Below are 17,071 nucleotides of genomic sequence, written 5' to 3' on the forward strand. Positions count from 1 at the left end.
CCCAGCCCGCCCGTCAGAGCGAGATCCTCGGTCTCCGATTGGTCGGTTTCCGCCAGCGTCGCGGCCAATGAGGGAAGGCGCTGCTTTGGCGCCTTTCCTTCAAGCGGGTCTTTCTTCTCGCGCTCGGCCGCCATTGTTTCCTTCCCGGCCGGTCATGTTCCTGACAGACTTTCGGAAGGAGTTTTACGAGGTGGTCGTGAGCCAGGTGAGGGGGCTTGAAGGCCCTCGGGACTCAGCAGGAGGAGGAGGAGGAGGCGGCTGAGGAGCATGGGGCTTGTCATCCGCAGCGTTGACATCCCCCTCAATGGGCCTACCCGATCTGGCTGTTGTGCAAGCCAACCCTGCTGAGGGGGGAGGAGCGGAGTGGAGTTGGTCCTGGACAGATGGCTGAGGGTTTTCCCTTTCGATGCTGAAAGAGCCGGAGTCGTGGCTGGGGAGGGTGGGCGTTGTAGTCCAGCTTGGGTATTGTAGTGTGGCTTGGGGTGTTGTAAATCCACCTTTGTGCCTAGAGACTTGCTGGTTGCAGGGTTGGGACGAGGCAGATGGACGTGGGCAGAGCCCAGGGATTTGTTGGGGGGAGATGGAGTGGTGGTGGGAGGAAAAGTGGCTGGGGAGGATGGGTTCTTGTACTCCACCAGTCAAAAAAGCTTTGCATCAGCGGGCTGATCTGCTGGGGCTTCTTGTATCGGCCTCCTCTGCCAGGGTTGTGGAGCTGGGCCTGGTTTTTGTGTGTTGTGTGTATGTGTGTTTCCCTTTCAGGGTTTTGGGGAGTGGTGGCTGGGGAGGATGGGTATTGCATTCCAGCACGTAAGGGCTTTGCGTCTGGGGGCTTATCTGGTGGGGCTGTTGAACAGGCCTCCTCTGCCAGGGTTATGGAGCTTGGCCCGGGGTGTGTGTGTGTGTGTGTTTCCCTTTCAGGGGCTGGGGAGGATAGACATTGTAGTGCCTTGGGGTTAGAGCATGGCCAATGAGATCCCAATGGATGGGCCCAAGCTCTGAAATGGGAGACAACTTTTCAGAACTGGCTTTGTGGAAGTAAGCAAAGCCCTCGAAATTGAGCAGATTGGGAGCTGCTGCTCCTAACTAGGGAAGGGAGAAAAACCAACTGGTAGTTGCTAACTAACATTTGTATTTTCTTATAGCGGGTGCTGCTTCTGGTGGCTTCAGACGTAGATGCGTTATGTGCTTGTAAAATCCTCCAAGTAAGACCGCCCTTCGAGTATTTTGGAGCGTACAAGGGACAAAATGTTGTGCGGTGGGGTAAAAGAACTGTAAAATAAGCATGCAATGAATATTTCCAAATAAATGAATGTACTGTCAGTATCCTTCTTGCAAGGCAATTAGGGACAATGGCCCAAGGGTGAGGTAATTGAGGGAGTTCAACTTATTTTCTTAAAAATGCATTATTTTTAGTTACAATTACCTCCAAATATATCCCAGATCTTTCCTATAGCAAATGCTCTCAGGATGCTCTGGTAATGATAAATCAATTAGTATACAATTAGTATAGAGTCATTAGATATAAGTTGGATGGCAAATACAATATATATATATATATATATATATATATATATATATATATATATATATATATATATGTGTGTGTGTGTGTGTGTGGGTGTGTGGGTGTGTGGGTGTGTGGGTGTGGGTGTAAATTACTAACAAAGAATTAAAGGGAAACAGATGCATTTCTGACTCCTTAGTCGTCCTCAGTCAGCTATACCCTTCTGAGATTCGAACCTGGGCTGATTGCATCCAAGGCAGCCCAGGTTCGAATCTCAGAAGGGTATAGCTGACTGAGGACGACTAAGGAGTCAGAAATGCATCTCAGTTTCCCTTTAATTCTTTGTTAGTAATTTACACAAATATATGAATTGTCCGGTGTGACTACTGCCTGTTTGATAGCCTTCAAGATAGGCTGAAAACAGGAAATAAAGATTTGCCCCATGTTTGGGGCCTAGCAAGGTAATCTAAATAGTTAACATTTGAAATATATATATATATATATATATATATATATATATATATATATATATATATATATATATACATATATACATATATACATATATATATATATATACACATACATACATACATATGTATGTACAGGCACCCGCGGAAACCTCAGAAAACAAATATATATATATATATATATATAATTATTCAATTGCTAATAAAGAAATTGGGAGGCTAAAATGATCATCTTAGCCTCCCAAATTCTTTATTAGCAATTTGAATAATTTGCACAAATAATGAGCTGTCATAAGTTGACTAGTTCCTGTGGATAAGCCCTGAGCCGGGCCAAAACAGGAATGAAAGAGTTAATTAGCAAGGTCCATTCAAAAAGCCTTGACAAATACTTAAACATATATATATATATATATATATATATATATATATATATATATATATATATATGGATCTTTGGTTATTCGGGTTTTTCCCCGCGTAGAACTAAAGGTGTAGGCGCAACGTTTCGACGGAATCCCATCCATCATCATATATATATATATATATATATATATATATATATATATATGTATGTATATATATTGTCCTTGCATGATTTTGATGATTTCCATGATAAAATGCCAACTTCCTTCCAGCCTATAAATCATTTGTTATCTTAAATACAGTAAAAATGCAAAATTAGAGTGTTAAACAACATGAGCAATTAACAAAGCTCTACAATTGATGATTTCCATGATAAAATGCCAACTTCCTTCCAGCCTATAAATCATTTGTTATCTTAAATACAGTAAAAATGCAAAATTAGAGTGTTAAACAACATGAGCAATTAACAAAGCTCTAAAATTCTAGCTTGTTTGTCTTTAAATATAATTGATATACGTACAGTTGCTCAAAAAACTTGCTTGGATGCTGCTATTGCTATACAGTATTCATCTTTGCTCTTCATTTTTCTTCAGGCTTTATTTCAGTGTGATCATGTGCAATATACATTAGTCCCAGTATCTGGATGGCAAGAACTGGAAACAGCATTTCTAGAACATAAGGATCAGGTAAAGAAATAATAATAAGTGGGACATATATGAAATACAAAGAAGGGGAATGGAATACAATCTCTCTCTCTTGAACCTACTGTACATTATCTACATTTTGATTAGAAAATCCTATTATCCTAAATGGAGCTTACTCCCAAATAGAATTTTTTAAATTGTGATTTTTTTTATAATGGCAATTTTTAAAGTTTTCTTGAGGGAAAAATCATTGATATCTAGTCCTAAGAGTTTAGCTACTTTGAAGATATATATATATATATATATATATAGAGATAGAGATAGAGATATATGTACACATGCACATATTACACAGCCTTTCATGCAGATTTATTTCCACAACCTATTTTGCTTTTATTTACAGTTCAAATACTTTGTGTTCTTAAACTGCGGGGCCAACATTGACCTGCTGGAAATCCTTCAACCCGAAGACGATACTCTGTTCTTTGTTTGCGATACTCATAGACCTATCAATGTAGTGAATGTTTACAATGAGATGCAAGTAAGTTCCCTTTTTTTTCTTTTTGAGAAAAAATGTTGATATCATAAATGAGGCCCAGTTTCCTGGGGTTTCTTCTTGTAATATTATGCCCACTACAGGATTGTGGGAAGTTTTCATTTGTCGATCCTGTGCTATTATGACAGTCGTGCAACTGGAGGAAAGGTGGAGATGAAATTTTGTAGTACAAGCTTTAAATTTAGTATGATGTAAAGTATTTTACTGTGTGATCTAAAATTTTCCATAATCTATAATCTTTACTTTTTGTCTTTCGCCAAGGTCATTACTGGGTTTTACAGTTGCTTTATTTAAATTTTACTAGGTCAAACTCTTGGTCAAGCAAGACGATGACCTCGAGATTCCTGCCTACGATGACATTTTCCGGGAGGAAGAAGAGGATTCTGGGAATGAAAGCGATGGATCAGAGCCTGCAGGAAAACGGAGACGATTTGAAGAGGTTAGGTTTGAGTGAGTTAAAATTGGCATTTTAAAAGAAAGTCATATTTATAAATATATTAGTGTAATTTAACATTGACTGTACTAAGTAAAAGAAGATACATCAAAGTATATGAGCCTCTTTCAGGGAGTAAAAAGTGTTTTGTTTTTAAATTCCTTTGTTTTGGTTCGTGGCTATCTTATCATTTGAAACTAACTCAAGTTGTAATCCTTTTAAGGAATGTGGTTTTTTTTAAGTTAAAATGTTCTTTTGTCAAATGTTACACTGTTGTCAACTGTAACATCGAATCGATTATTTTTAGGATATTTTGCCTAGGCATTGATCTAAACCAAGGCAGCAGCTAATGATTCCAATAACATTTTGAAAGTATTTCAGTCTGGAATCTTTTCAGAATATTACATTCATGTTTGTTTCTTTCCAAAATCAAAGCAAATCATAAATTTTGGATTTTTTACTCACTAAGCGAACTGTTGTAAGTCGACAACTATCTGTACTTTATCACTTTTCCTTTTTTCCTTTTTTTTTTTTTTTGGTCATCAAGTTTTTGACACCTTGCTAGGCGACTGGTGGTACTCGGATGTTGCCATATCCTAAGAGTGGCACAATGGGTGAAAAGGTTGAAAAGCCCTGGACTAGATGACCTCCGAGGTCCCTTCCAGCTCTGTTCTGATTGATTGATCATTCTTTATCCTAATCTCTGCATAGGAAGTGGTAGAAAGAACAATGAAAAGACGCGAAAGAAGAGAGTGGGAGGCCCGCAGGTATGTGAGTCAAGCTTATCTGCTTGCTGGATCTTTCAATTTATAGCAGAAAAGACTGTTGGTGATATATTTTTTCTCCCCCTTTTTATTTAGGCAAGAAATTCTTTTTGACTACGAGCAGTACGAATATCACGGGACATCAGTACGTATTGAATCTCATCTTCACAGTCCGATTCATTACTTTTTCAAGCGAAGGAGTTATTGCATGTCTTCATTTCTAGAAAGCTAACTTAAAGGTTTCGTACGCTTATCTTCTGTAGAAATCCACCTGGTTTTTGAACAGCTCCTGTACGGGTAGTCCTCAACTTACAACAGCTCATTTAGTGACCGTTCAAAGTGACCGATGACCATTTTGCACACTAACGACCGTTGCAGCCTCGCTCCCCCCCCACCCCCCGTGGTCACGTGATCAGATTTCATACGCTTGGCAACTGACTCATATTTCGGACGGTTGTAGTGTCCCAGGGTCACGTGATCTTCTTTTGTGACCGTCTGATCAGCAAAGTCAGTGGAGAAGCCGGGTTAACTTAACAGCCGGGTTACTAACTTAAGAACTGCAGTGATTCACTTAACAAGTGTGGCAAGAAAGGTCATATAACGGGCACAATTCACTTAACAACCGTCTCACTTAGAGTCCTAAATTTTGATCACTTGACCATGCGGACGCTGCAGTTGATATAACTGTGAAGAATGGTCGTAAGCCCCATTTTTCAGTGCAACTTTGAGCGGTAAGCCGAGGACTACCCGTATCCCTGAAAAGGGACTTGCTTTCTTGACGGTTCAAAACCACTTCTATTTAACGCTGATCACTTCCTCGTTTTCCCCTTTGCAGTCTGCCATGATGATGTTTGATTTGGCATGGGTCATGTCCAAAGACCTGAACGACATGCTGTGGTAAGTAGTCTTGTTTGTGAGATTGCTAGTTTGAAGTTCAAAGTTCCTCCCCCTCCCTCTTTCTTGAAAAATGGGTTGTTCCACTGAAGAAAAACAACACTAAAGTTGTAAGGTTGTCCTCGTGGGCACAATAAACAATTCTAGCTACAGCATCCTAATAGTCCTTCACTCACAATCACAACTGGAATTGACCAGAATTGCCATTGCTACACAGGCTGGTTGTAAAGAGAGTCGCATCTGATTTGTGACTATTTTTTTAATTATTATTACCACGGCTGTGGAATGAATCACTGCGGCTCTTAAGTGAATCATACTGTCTTTAAGCAAATCCACCTTCCCCGTCGACTTTGCTTGTCGGAAGCCATCGCCCCGTTTGGCCACAACGGTCATAAATACAAGCACCTGGATTTTGATCACATGACTTGGGATGCTGCAATGGTCATAAGTGTAACAACCAGTCATTGGTTTCTCTCTTTCAGTGTCTTGTAACTTCAGACAGTCACTCAGCAAATGATTATAAGTTGAGGACGCGCATTAATATATCCTCATGCAAACACTTTGCATAAAAAATGTTTCAGCTTCCGCCCTTAGAATTTTCGAAGAACAGACATTAAAAAAATGTGGGAGTGATTCTTCAATTAGAACAACAAAATAATGGTATAAAGCAGTGATGGCGAACCTTTTAGAGACCGAGTGCCCAAACTGCAACCCCAAACCCACTTATGTATCTTCGGGTCCTAGGTGGGCGTGGCCAATTGGGTGGGTGTGGCTGCGGCAGACTGGGTGGGACTAAAAAGTTCAATCAATTCCAACTTTGCGAGATCTTTTTTTTCCTGTGAGAAGTTGAAATTGAGTGATTGATTGAACTTTTTTTTTTTTTTTTTTTTTTGCACACGGCAGCGGAAGCCTAAAGCGAAAAGGTTTTATAAAACCCAGCTGAAGGCCTAGGACTGGGGCGATGGTGTGCATGCCCACAGTGTGCCACCAGGGGTATAAAATAACTCTGCTCAACTAGATAAGGGAGGCCGTTGATTTGTGGCTATGACTTTTTTTTTTAATTTTAATTCCATTTATATCCCGCCCTTCTCCGAAGACTCAGGGCTGCTTACAAGCTTAGCAGTAGCCTTCATTCTATGTATATGCCTGCTTGTTAGGGCTTTCACACACACACCAAGCGGCATTATTACAAAGTCAGCTTAATTGCCCCCAACAATCTGGGTCCTCATTTTACCTACCTGGGAAGGATGGAAGGCTGAGTCAACCTTGAGCCTGGTGGGACTCGAACCTGCACTAATTGCAGGCAGCTGGTGTTACTTAAGGAGGCATTAGCCCACTGCGCCACCAAGGCTCTGACTTGGATGTCAGTGAACCTATTTTGAAATCGTTTCAACTTCTTGAGAAATCCCTTCATGGTTTTTGGCCACTATATCGGTCGTCCTCGGCTTACAGCCGCAATTGAGCCCAAAAAGTCTGTTGCTAAGTGAGATATTTCTTAAGCGAGCTTGGCCCCATTTGATGACTTTTCTTGCCACCGTTGTCAAGTGAATCACTGCAGTTGATGAGTTAGTAACCCGGTTGTTAAGTGAATCTGGCTTCCCCAAGGCTTGTCAGAAGGTCATAAAAAGTGACCGCGTGGCCCCGGGACGCTGCAGCGGTCATAAGTGTGAACCACTTGCCAAGCAGCTGAATTTTGATCACAGGATCGTGGGGATGCTGCAAAAGTCATACGTGTGAAAAACAGTCCTAAGTCGCTTTTTTTAGTGCCGTTGTAACTGAACGGTCAGTAAATGAACTGTTGTAAGTCAAGGAATAAAAGGCAATCTGTGCAAGTCTCAATTCGTTGTTGTTTTTTTTTTAAGGTGGGCTGTTGTTGGACTAACAGACCAGTGGATCCAAGATAGGATCACTCAGTAAGTGAAAATTTGATGCCTCCTTTAAATCATTTGCTCCTCCCATATTATTATTATTATTATTATTATTATTATTATTATTATTATTATTATTATTATTATTACAACATTTATATACCGCCCTTTCCCGAAGGACTCAGGGCGGTTTACAGGGTGATTAAAAACCAAGATACAAAAGTTAAAAAAACAAATTTAAAAAAATTATATTTGTCCCTGCATAAATAAAACCCCAGTTAAAATTAAGATTAATCCTCAGCCTGGGCCAGAGAGCTCGAAGAGCCAGGTCATATGTGACATATGTCACCATATGTCATGGTGTTTCTTGAGCCCAGAATTTGTTTGGTATGGGACCTAAATCTTTCCCAAATGATCTCTTTCCTAACTTTGTCTCAGAAAACCTTTTCATTTTCTGAGCTTCGATGTCAAAAAAAGAGGCAAGGCAGCTACCATTCCCCATCATCAATCAATAATATTTTGCCTTTATTTTTCTTTAATGGAAGAATGAAGTATGTGACGGACGTCGGGACTCTCCAGCGTCACGTCACCCGGCATAATCATCGCAATGGGGATGAAGACAACTCTCTCTCTATCGACTGCATGAGGATCGCCTTCGAATACGAGTATCCTTCCAAGGGTGACGGAAATTGTTCAGGACTTCAGCTTGACACAAATGGAATGGTCACGGTGAAATCATTGGCTCAGATCAGTCCTGATGGGGGCCACTTCTCCCAGCCCCAATCCTTGCAACCTTTGAGCGTGTGAGCTTCTGTCTTTTTGTCCACTTTTTCCCTGGCGTTCCAGTTTCCAAATCCTGTCCTATTTTTAAGCAGTATTTGACTGAGAGTCCCTTGATTCCAAGTTTGATGCTAATTGGAGCTTAGAGAGCCGAGATAACAGAAGAATAGAATAGAATAGAATAGAATAGAATAGAATAGAATAGAATAGAATAGAATAGAATAGAATAGAATAGAATAGAATATGGAATGGAATAGAATAGAAATGGAATGGAACGGAATGGAATGGAATGGAACGGAATATAGAATAGAATATGGAATGGAATAGAATAGAATAGAATAGAATAGAATAGAATAGAATAGAATATGGAATGGAATAAAATAGAATATGGAATAGACTAGAATAGAATAGAATTACAGGATAGAATATCTTTATTGTCATTGTGTAACACAACAAAATTAAGTGTTCTTGGTGCTTCTGCTTTCCAAAAAAATGAGATGGAGAGAAGGCGCAAATTAGTGCATCGCTAATCATACCATAGAGCAGCAAATTATGAGCAAAAATGGATTGTGGTTCAGAATATTTCAAAGGGAGGCCGGAAAAAATATGTTCCAATGCTTTCCGAAAGGCCTTCAATAACCCCGTGCATTTCTGCTTTAATTTCCACATCAGAAATATTTGGGGTGGGGGAGACACCTAAGATTTGTTCGTGAGGCTATAATAATTTTAGAAGCATAATATAAAACCTTGATTAATCTGCATAAGCCAACCTAGTCAACATTTATGGAGAAGAAAATAGAAGAGGTGAAATAAGCATTGCTAGCCCAAATCACACTTATTCCTCCTTATTCTTCCTAATTCTTGATGGCCTTAGCTTATGCCTCGCTCTTTATCAGCACTGGTCTCTCTACGAAAGTCTACGCAATACTTGTTACACATCTGCCAGCTTCAAGCTTTGGTCTGTTCAAGGCCAGAAGAGACTGCAAGAATTCTTGGCTGACATGGGGTAAGTTAATCAAGAGAGCTGGGTATTGAAAAGAAGAAAAGAAAAAAAAACAGCAAATCGGGATGATTAGGAAATCCTTAAAATGGCCATGGATGGTAATTTTGAAGGAATTAAAGAGTATGGGTAGCATAGTACGTAATCCTGGAGTAGGGGGGTGTCCTTGGCAACTTCAAGACTGGTGGACGTCAACTCCTCATGGCTGGCTGAGGAATTCTGGGAGTTGGAAGTTCACCAGTCTCGAAGTTGCCAAGTTTGAAGGCCCCGTGTAACCAGAGTTGAACCAAGTTGCTAAGCAAAGTCAGCTTGCTATCACTTGGTTGTCCAGAGTCTCTGTTTTTTTCACAACCTCTTACCTGCAGAAGATTCAAACCCAACATTTCTGGAGCAATTAGGAAGAAAACCCCTGACATTTTGCAAAAACCCTACCAACTGGTCAGTACCCGGTCAGTGATTTGAATCTGAGTAAAATAGATTCCAATATTCGATAAAAGGCACCATTATCAGAAGCTAGCAATGCTTAGCGGATAAGCAGGAAGAGATTGGCAGTGTCTTAGTTCCGTGTGTCAGATGTTCCTTCCCACATACTTAATTCCTTAATTTCATTTTCTCTAAGGTTGCCTTTAAAGCAAGTCAAACAGAAATTTCATTCCATGGACATGTCCCTGAAAGAGAATCTTCGGGAAATGATTGAAGAATCTGGAAATAAGTTTGGGTAAGATACTTCTTTTTTTTAATGACACAGAATTCTGAACTGATTTTCTCATATTTGTAAAAAATTATGGGCCATCTTGCCTCATTTTGTATCGCTGGGTGGCTTACAATCATATAAGATAAAAATTGTATAAGCTAAAAGAAGTTAATACAAAAAGCCAAACTCTACGGCTTGTCCCAAGTGTGCTTGTTAAGTTGTTTGAACATTTCCAGTGATTCCCTTTTATTTTTCAGGATGAAGGATCTGAGAGTGCAAACCTTCAGCGTCCATTTTGGTTTTAAAAATAAATTTTTAGCCAGTGATGTTGTGTATGCCACGGCAGCGTTAATGGAGAACATGGAAAAGGAAGAGAGCAGAACTGATAATTTTATCAAGGCTTTGGATAGTCTTTCCAGGTAATATACATTTTTCCCTCTTGTAACCATAGCATAGGTTGAAGAAGCCAGGTAGATGCACCTCAAGTTACCCACCTCTACTGCCACCCATTGATACCAAGAAGTTGTAGATCTATTATCCAGTTAACAAGCTACCAATATTTGTCACCGATGTGCCTCTGCATTAAGAACATTTCCTAAAAATATTATGAATTACTTTCCTTCTGGGTAAAAGCAATGTCTTCATTTTGTTTCTCCTTCCAGGGGTAATCTTGGCGAGTTGCTTCAAGGACTGGAGCTGGCCAAAAAGCAGCTGTGCGCCATCCAGGAGACGGTGGCCAGCTGCATCTGCACCAATCTTGTCATCAACCAGGGACCGTTCCTGTACTGCTACCTCATGGAGGTGAACATGGTCTTGCTGCACTCACTCATCTATCTATATCTATATCTATCTATCTGTCATCTATCCATCAAGTATCCATCATCTATCTATCTATACTCAATCTATTTACTATCTATCTACACTCTATTTATCTATCATCTGTTATCTATCCACCATCTATCTTCTCTATATAATCAATCTACTGTCTGTCTGTCTATCTATCTATCTATCTATCTATCTATCTATCTATCTATCTATCTATCTATCTATCTATCTATCTATCTATCTCTAATCTATATCTATCATCTCTCTAATCTATCTATCATCTTTCTCTAATCTGTATCATCTTTCTAATTAATCTCTCTATCTGTATCTACCATCTTTATCTATCTATCATCTGTCATCTGTCCATCATCTATCTATACTCAATCTATTTACTATCTATCTACACTCTATTTATCATCTGTTATCTATCCATCATCTATCTTCTCTGTCTATATAATCAATCTACTGTCTGTCTGTCTATCATCTATCTATCTATCATGTCATATATCCATAATCTATCTATATCTATACTCAATCTATTTACAATCTATTTACTATCTATCTACACTATTTATCATCTGTTATCTATCCATCCTCTATCTCCTCTCAATCTACTGTCTGTCTATCCATTGTTCTATCCAGCTATCCACTTACCTAGTTATAAATATTTCTTTTTCAGGGTACGCCAGATGTGAAACTATTCTCCAGGCCAATATCCTTATGTCTGCTCACCAAGTGCCTGCTTAGATCTTTTGTTTCTTCTGTAAGTGACCTATTAATTTACAACGCATCCGCCATTCATGGGCTTTATTTTGAAACATGACATTTAAGCCATCTTAACCAAAAAAAAAAAAAAAAACAATGCCCTGAACAATGCCCAAACTAGATATGACTCACACGCCACAAAGTTTGCTTTAAAAATAGCATCGGTGCTTTTCTTAACACAAACACACATACACAAATGTTTTGAAAAGAGGAATTTTCCTCGAGATTGCCTAAGGATTGGGTGAAAAACTAAAAAGTCACATGCTTCCTGCCTCATGTGGTTTCTGTAATCCATCCCACTAAAGCCTTAAAATAAAATATACTCATTAACATATATGTTTTTTTAACATCCTGCCTGGTTTGGCCCCTAGTTAACTTATTCAGCTCTTTAAAATAAGCACGAAAAACTGAAACAAGGAAGAAAAATGCAGGATGGCCTTTAGTTCTAAATATTACATGTTAGAGAGCATTGGATTCTCAGGTGAAGTGACATTGCAAACCTAAAAGTATTTTTTTTATTTTTATTTTAATTCCATTTATATCCCGCCCTTCTCCGAAGACTCAGGGCGGCTTACAAGCTTAGCAGTAGCCTTCATTCTATGTATATGCCTGCTTATTAGGGCTTTCACACACACCCCAGTGGCATTATTACAAAGTCAGCTTAATTGCCCCCAACAATCTGGGTCCTCATTTTACCTACCTCGGAAGGATGGAAGGCTGAGTCAACCTTGAGCCTGGTGGGACGCGAACCTGCATTCATTGCAGGCAGCTGGTGTTACTTAAGGAGGCATTAGCCCACTGCTCCACCAAGGCTCTGTAGTATCTTGCAAAACAAAATGTTCAGAGGGGGAAGGGAATGATGACGTGATGATGTCATGAGCTGCAAATAGCATGAATCAGATGTGATGATTTCTGTCTGCCCCCTTTGTGCAGTTGTGTACATGTCATTTTGCTGTTGTCACAGTTGTTACAAATAGCAGTACATCTGAATACGAGTAGTCCTTGATTTACGACCACCATTCAGCCCAAAATTTATGAGAAATTGGTTAAGTGAGTTTTGCCCTGCTTTACAACTTTGCTTGTCAGAAGGTGGCAAAAGGGGGATCACATGACACCACAACTGTTATAAATATGAACCAGTTGTCAATCATCTGAATATAAATCATATGGCCATGGAGATGCTGCAACGGTCATAAGTGTGAAAAAGGGTCATAAGTGTGAAAAAGGGTCATAAGTCACTTTTTTTAAGTGCTGTCGTAATTTCGAACGGTCACTAAATGAGTTGTAAGTTTGAGGACTATCTATATATCATTTTCTATCCATCATCCACTATAATCTGGTGCTCACCTTACTTGGATAAGTATTGTGGGTGGCCTCTTAAAAGCATTTTAATCTTGTACCAAACTATTTTTATTGTTGGGAGGTATGCCCATCTCCATTTTAAAAGCAAGGGAGATAAAAACCTGAAATTTAACAGTGCAACAAGCAACATATGCAGGCTGCGACGGCAATGCGTGGAAGCAAAGTCTGTTTGAGATGCTTAAAAGTTGCCCTTTGTTTTTATCTGCAATCTTCCTCAGATAGCTTTAATCCTCAAATTAGTCCTTTGTCTGTACTTCAAACAAAACCAGCACCCCAAACCCAGGATTTTGGTCTTAGGATTCTTCTGCCTTTGAACTTTGTCTAACCAAGAACCCTTTTCTGATATTTTTTTTGTTTGTTTAGACCAGAAACAAGCGCTGCAAACTGCTCCCCATGGTTATGGCAGCCCCCATGAATCTCGACCAAGGGACAGTGATCATGGTTGGGACCCCACCTCACACGGAAAGCTCCGACAAGAAAAAGTAAGGGTTTTGCTTGCTGATTCCTTTAACTTAGGAGGGTCTCTTTGATCTCAAATTCTTCAGTCGTGTTGAAGAGAGGCCTGTGAAGAGCATCTGTTTCAGTGACTGAATGGAACTTCTGGAATGTTGTGGGATCTAGCATGGAGAGCAAATAAGAAGTGGCGAGTGAGATCAGAAACCTGGGGCATGTAGTTGCAAGGATCTCACCAAGACGTGTTTTTCTTTCTTTCTTTCGTAGCTTTTTTGGGAGAGCGTTTGAAAAAGCTGCCGAAAACACCAATTCTCGGACTTTACACAACCATTTTGACATGTCTAGTGAGTAAAATTCATTGGGGCTTTCTTGTACAGAGCACATAATATTTACATATATTTTCCCCTATATAGGATGATACACGAAGCGCACGATGATAAAACTGGAGGCTGACATGTGGTGCCTCCCTGTATTCATAAATCAGCTGCTAAAGTTTGGCCAGTGTGACTTACTACACATTGCTAGCTAAGGACATTCTGCTAGTCCCCAACCTACGGCCACAATTGAGCCCAAAATTTCTGTTGCTAAGCAAGACAGTTAAGTGAGATTTGCCCCATTTCTTGCTGCAGTTGATTCATGACCCTTGTAAAGTTAGGAACACATTTATAAGGTGAACCTGTCTTCCCCATTCACTTTACTTGTCAGAAGGTCACAAAAGGGGATCATAGAGATGAGCCAGTTGCCAAGCATCTGAATTTTGATCATGTGACCGTGGGGATGCTACTACGGTCGTAAGTGTGAAAACTGGTCATAAGTCACTTTTTTCCTTTTTAAAGGTAACATCCAAGTTTCTCTCCCACCAGAGATGTTTCAATATTTTAATTTCTGTTTCTACCGAAAGCTTTCGTGCTTACCTGCATATCGGTTGGTGACCAGAAGGCCATCAATTGCTTAGCTGCAGGCATGAAAACAATACAGCTTAGTGTTTATCAGGCTAAATGAATTTGCATAAGCTGCTTTAAATTCTGAATTGATTCTTAAGAGCATAGAGGGGTATTAGGCTGTTGATTATTAAGTCAGAAATCTGAAGTTTATTTAAAATATCTCTGGAGATTCTCAGTCATCCAGGTCATGGTTGTCCCAAAGGTGCTTTTTCAAAAGGCTAGTGGACATTGTTTTTCCTCGTTTCCACTTCTCCAAGAAGCTGCTTCGGTTCTGACTGAATGGTGGAGGATATACTATAAATCCATCCTCCACATTCAGTCAGGAAGCTTCTTGGATGAGAAGTGAAACGTCTTCAAGGAAAACGTCTTCAAGTCACCCATGCACTTGTGACCTCTCGCCTTGACTACTGCAACGCTCTCTACATGGGGCTGCCCTTGAGAGCCACTCGGAAGCTTCAGCTGGTGCAGAGTGCAGCTGCACGAACACTTTTGGGGGCTGCCCGATACTCCCATATCACACCTCTCCTCCGTGAGCTGCACTGGCTTCCAGTTGCCTTCCGAGTGAAATTCAAGGTGCTAGTGATGACATACAAAGCCCTACATGGCATGGGTCCGGATTACCTACGGGAGCACCTACTGCCAGCGTCAACACCCCTCCGTCCTGTGCGCTCCCACAGAGAGGGCCTCCTCAGGGTACCACCGGTCAGAGAATGCCGGCTGGTGGCCCCCAGGGGGAGAGCATTCTCAGTGGGTGCCCCAACCCTCTGGAACTGCTTGCCTACCGAAATCCGGATGGCCCCCGACCTTCGCACCTTCCGGCGCGACTTAAAAACCTACCTGTTCCAGCAGTCCAGCCTGGCCTGATAGCTCTTGGGGTTTCATTTGTTTTTTACCATTGTTTAACTGTATACTTACCTTGCTCTGTACACCGCCCCGAGTCCCTCGGGAGAAGGGCGGTATATAAAAACAAACAAATAAATAAATAAAATAAAAACAAAGTCCAGTTGCCTTTTGAAAAAAAGCACCTTTAGAATGTGCACTCATGATAATTGTCCCTCTGACGTTATTTCCTTTATTATTTTAGTAATTGAATTGAAAACGGAAGACCGGAGCAAATTTCTCGATGCCCTTATTGCTCTTTTATCCTAATGGTAAGCTCTTGAAGAATGTTGGTTGTTTCTCCCCCACTCTGGGAAATTTTTTTTACCATGTTTCACATTGTGGCATTGGCCAGATTTGGAAAGATATTCTCTTCTTGGTAGAAGGGAGCCAAGGCCTTACCATCCGCGTGTTTTATTTTGTACATATAAATCTGTAAATACTTTGTGTCTACCGGAACTTTGTCTAGATTTTATGTAAGCCTGTTTTAAAACACTTTAAGAGTTTTAAAAGTGTATCCAGTGCCAGTTGGTGCTTGGAAAATTGTAATCGAATAAATTTTTAAATTTTATATCTTGTTCGATGTCGAAGCCTTTCTTATCTAAAGTCCAATAACATCATATCATTATCAATACATTAAAAATAATTACATAGCAAAAGTTTGCTTTTAATGTGGCTTCTGCACATATTGGTATTTGTTGAAAGACACGATAAAGCACTAAATATTTCCTTACTCAACTGGCTGGGCTCACTTATTTTTAAAATGTATCTATAACTCAGCATTTCCTTGCTTGTAGATCATGGTTTTCAACCAAATTTAATGTGTGAGCTCAGCTAGTTGGGTTATATTGAATAAATCATGGTTTTCATGAGTGCAAACCACTTTCATGAGTGTTTGATTAACTTGGCTTATTATACTATTCTTATAACTTCCTCTTTTGCAGTTTAAGAATCTAGCTGGATTTGAAGTGATAACAGACGGTTTTCACAGAAAGAGTTTGCACCACATGACAAGCTCCAAACTTGGGCGTTCGTTTGGTCTAGTGTAGGGCTCTCCAAACTTGGCAACTTTTAAGACTTGTGGACTTCAACTCCCAGAATTCCCCAGCCAGCCATGCCAAGTGGCCAAATTTGGAGATTCCTCATCTATATAATATGCAAACTCAACCAGGTATTGTACAGCTGGTGCTCACTTGCCAGCTGCAACTGGGACCAGAATCTAAGTGGTGTGGTCATTTAGCTCAATGTCACATGACCATGCTGTCTTTGGCTGCGGTTGTTAAGCGAATTGCCACGGGCGGTTAAACACGACATCATACAACTGCAGCCTATGGCATCCTTCTGCTTTCTCCATTGGCGGAAACCGACTGTGAAGTTTGCAAACAGCGATCATAAGATGGTCGGACTCTGCAACAGTCCTAAATGCACACCAGTTACCAACAAATCGTGGTCATGCATTGTTGTGGGAACGTTGTGATGGCCACAACTTGAGGAGTAGTCCTCGGTTTCTTTTTTTCAGCACTGTTGTAACACTGAATGGTCACTGAACAGTTGGTGAGGACTACCTGTATATGCTTTCTGTCAATCTTTAGCCAGCTGGCTGAGGAATTCTGGTAGTTGTCCTACCATCTTCAAGTTGCCACGCTTGAGAAACACTGCACTGAGTGTTGTACCTTTTTATCACAACAAAGCAGCACTAATACCTTCTATGAATCTCAAAGACATGGATGATTAAAAACAGATATTTCAGGACCTTGGACAGAGCTCAGAGAATCAATTGAATGACTGAAGATTAATTTCTCCTGACTATCCCTTTCCAGCCCCATAACTTGCTCTACTTTTACTACCTTTTAAGTAACTCAACGTGGCGAAC

At 40.2% G+C, this 17,071-nt stretch overlaps 1 protein-coding gene across 1 annotated transcript; it reads left to right on the forward strand.

The window, feature by feature from the left end:
• Nucleotides 1-154: 154 nt before the first annotated feature.
• On the forward strand, nucleotides 155-15,668 carry CDC45 (cell division cycle 45; the record flags this gene model as incomplete). Its single annotated transcript, XM_083373410.1, has 18 exons — nucleotides 155-205; nucleotides 1,143-1,202; nucleotides 2,931-3,023; nucleotides 3,385-3,522; nucleotides 3,842-3,976; nucleotides 4,682-4,737; nucleotides 4,831-4,879; nucleotides 5,570-5,631; nucleotides 7,491-7,541; nucleotides 8,042-8,161; nucleotides 9,151-9,282; nucleotides 9,896-9,994; nucleotides 10,228-10,389; nucleotides 10,633-10,771; nucleotides 11,475-11,558; nucleotides 13,286-13,404; nucleotides 13,643-13,719; nucleotides 15,404-15,668. The coding sequence occupies 18 exons, from the start codon at nucleotides 155-157 to the stop codon at nucleotides 15,466-15,468; spliced, it is 1,692 nt and encodes a 563-aa protein (XP_083229536.1). The 3' UTR covers nucleotides 15,469-15,668.
• Nucleotides 15,669-17,071: the final 1,403 nt, after the last annotated feature.

Source organism: Vipera ursinii (assembly GCF_947247035.1).
Source record: "Vipera ursinii genome assembly, chromosome: 14".
NCBI lineage: Eukaryota > Metazoa > Chordata > Lepidosauria > Squamata > Viperidae > Vipera > Vipera ursinii.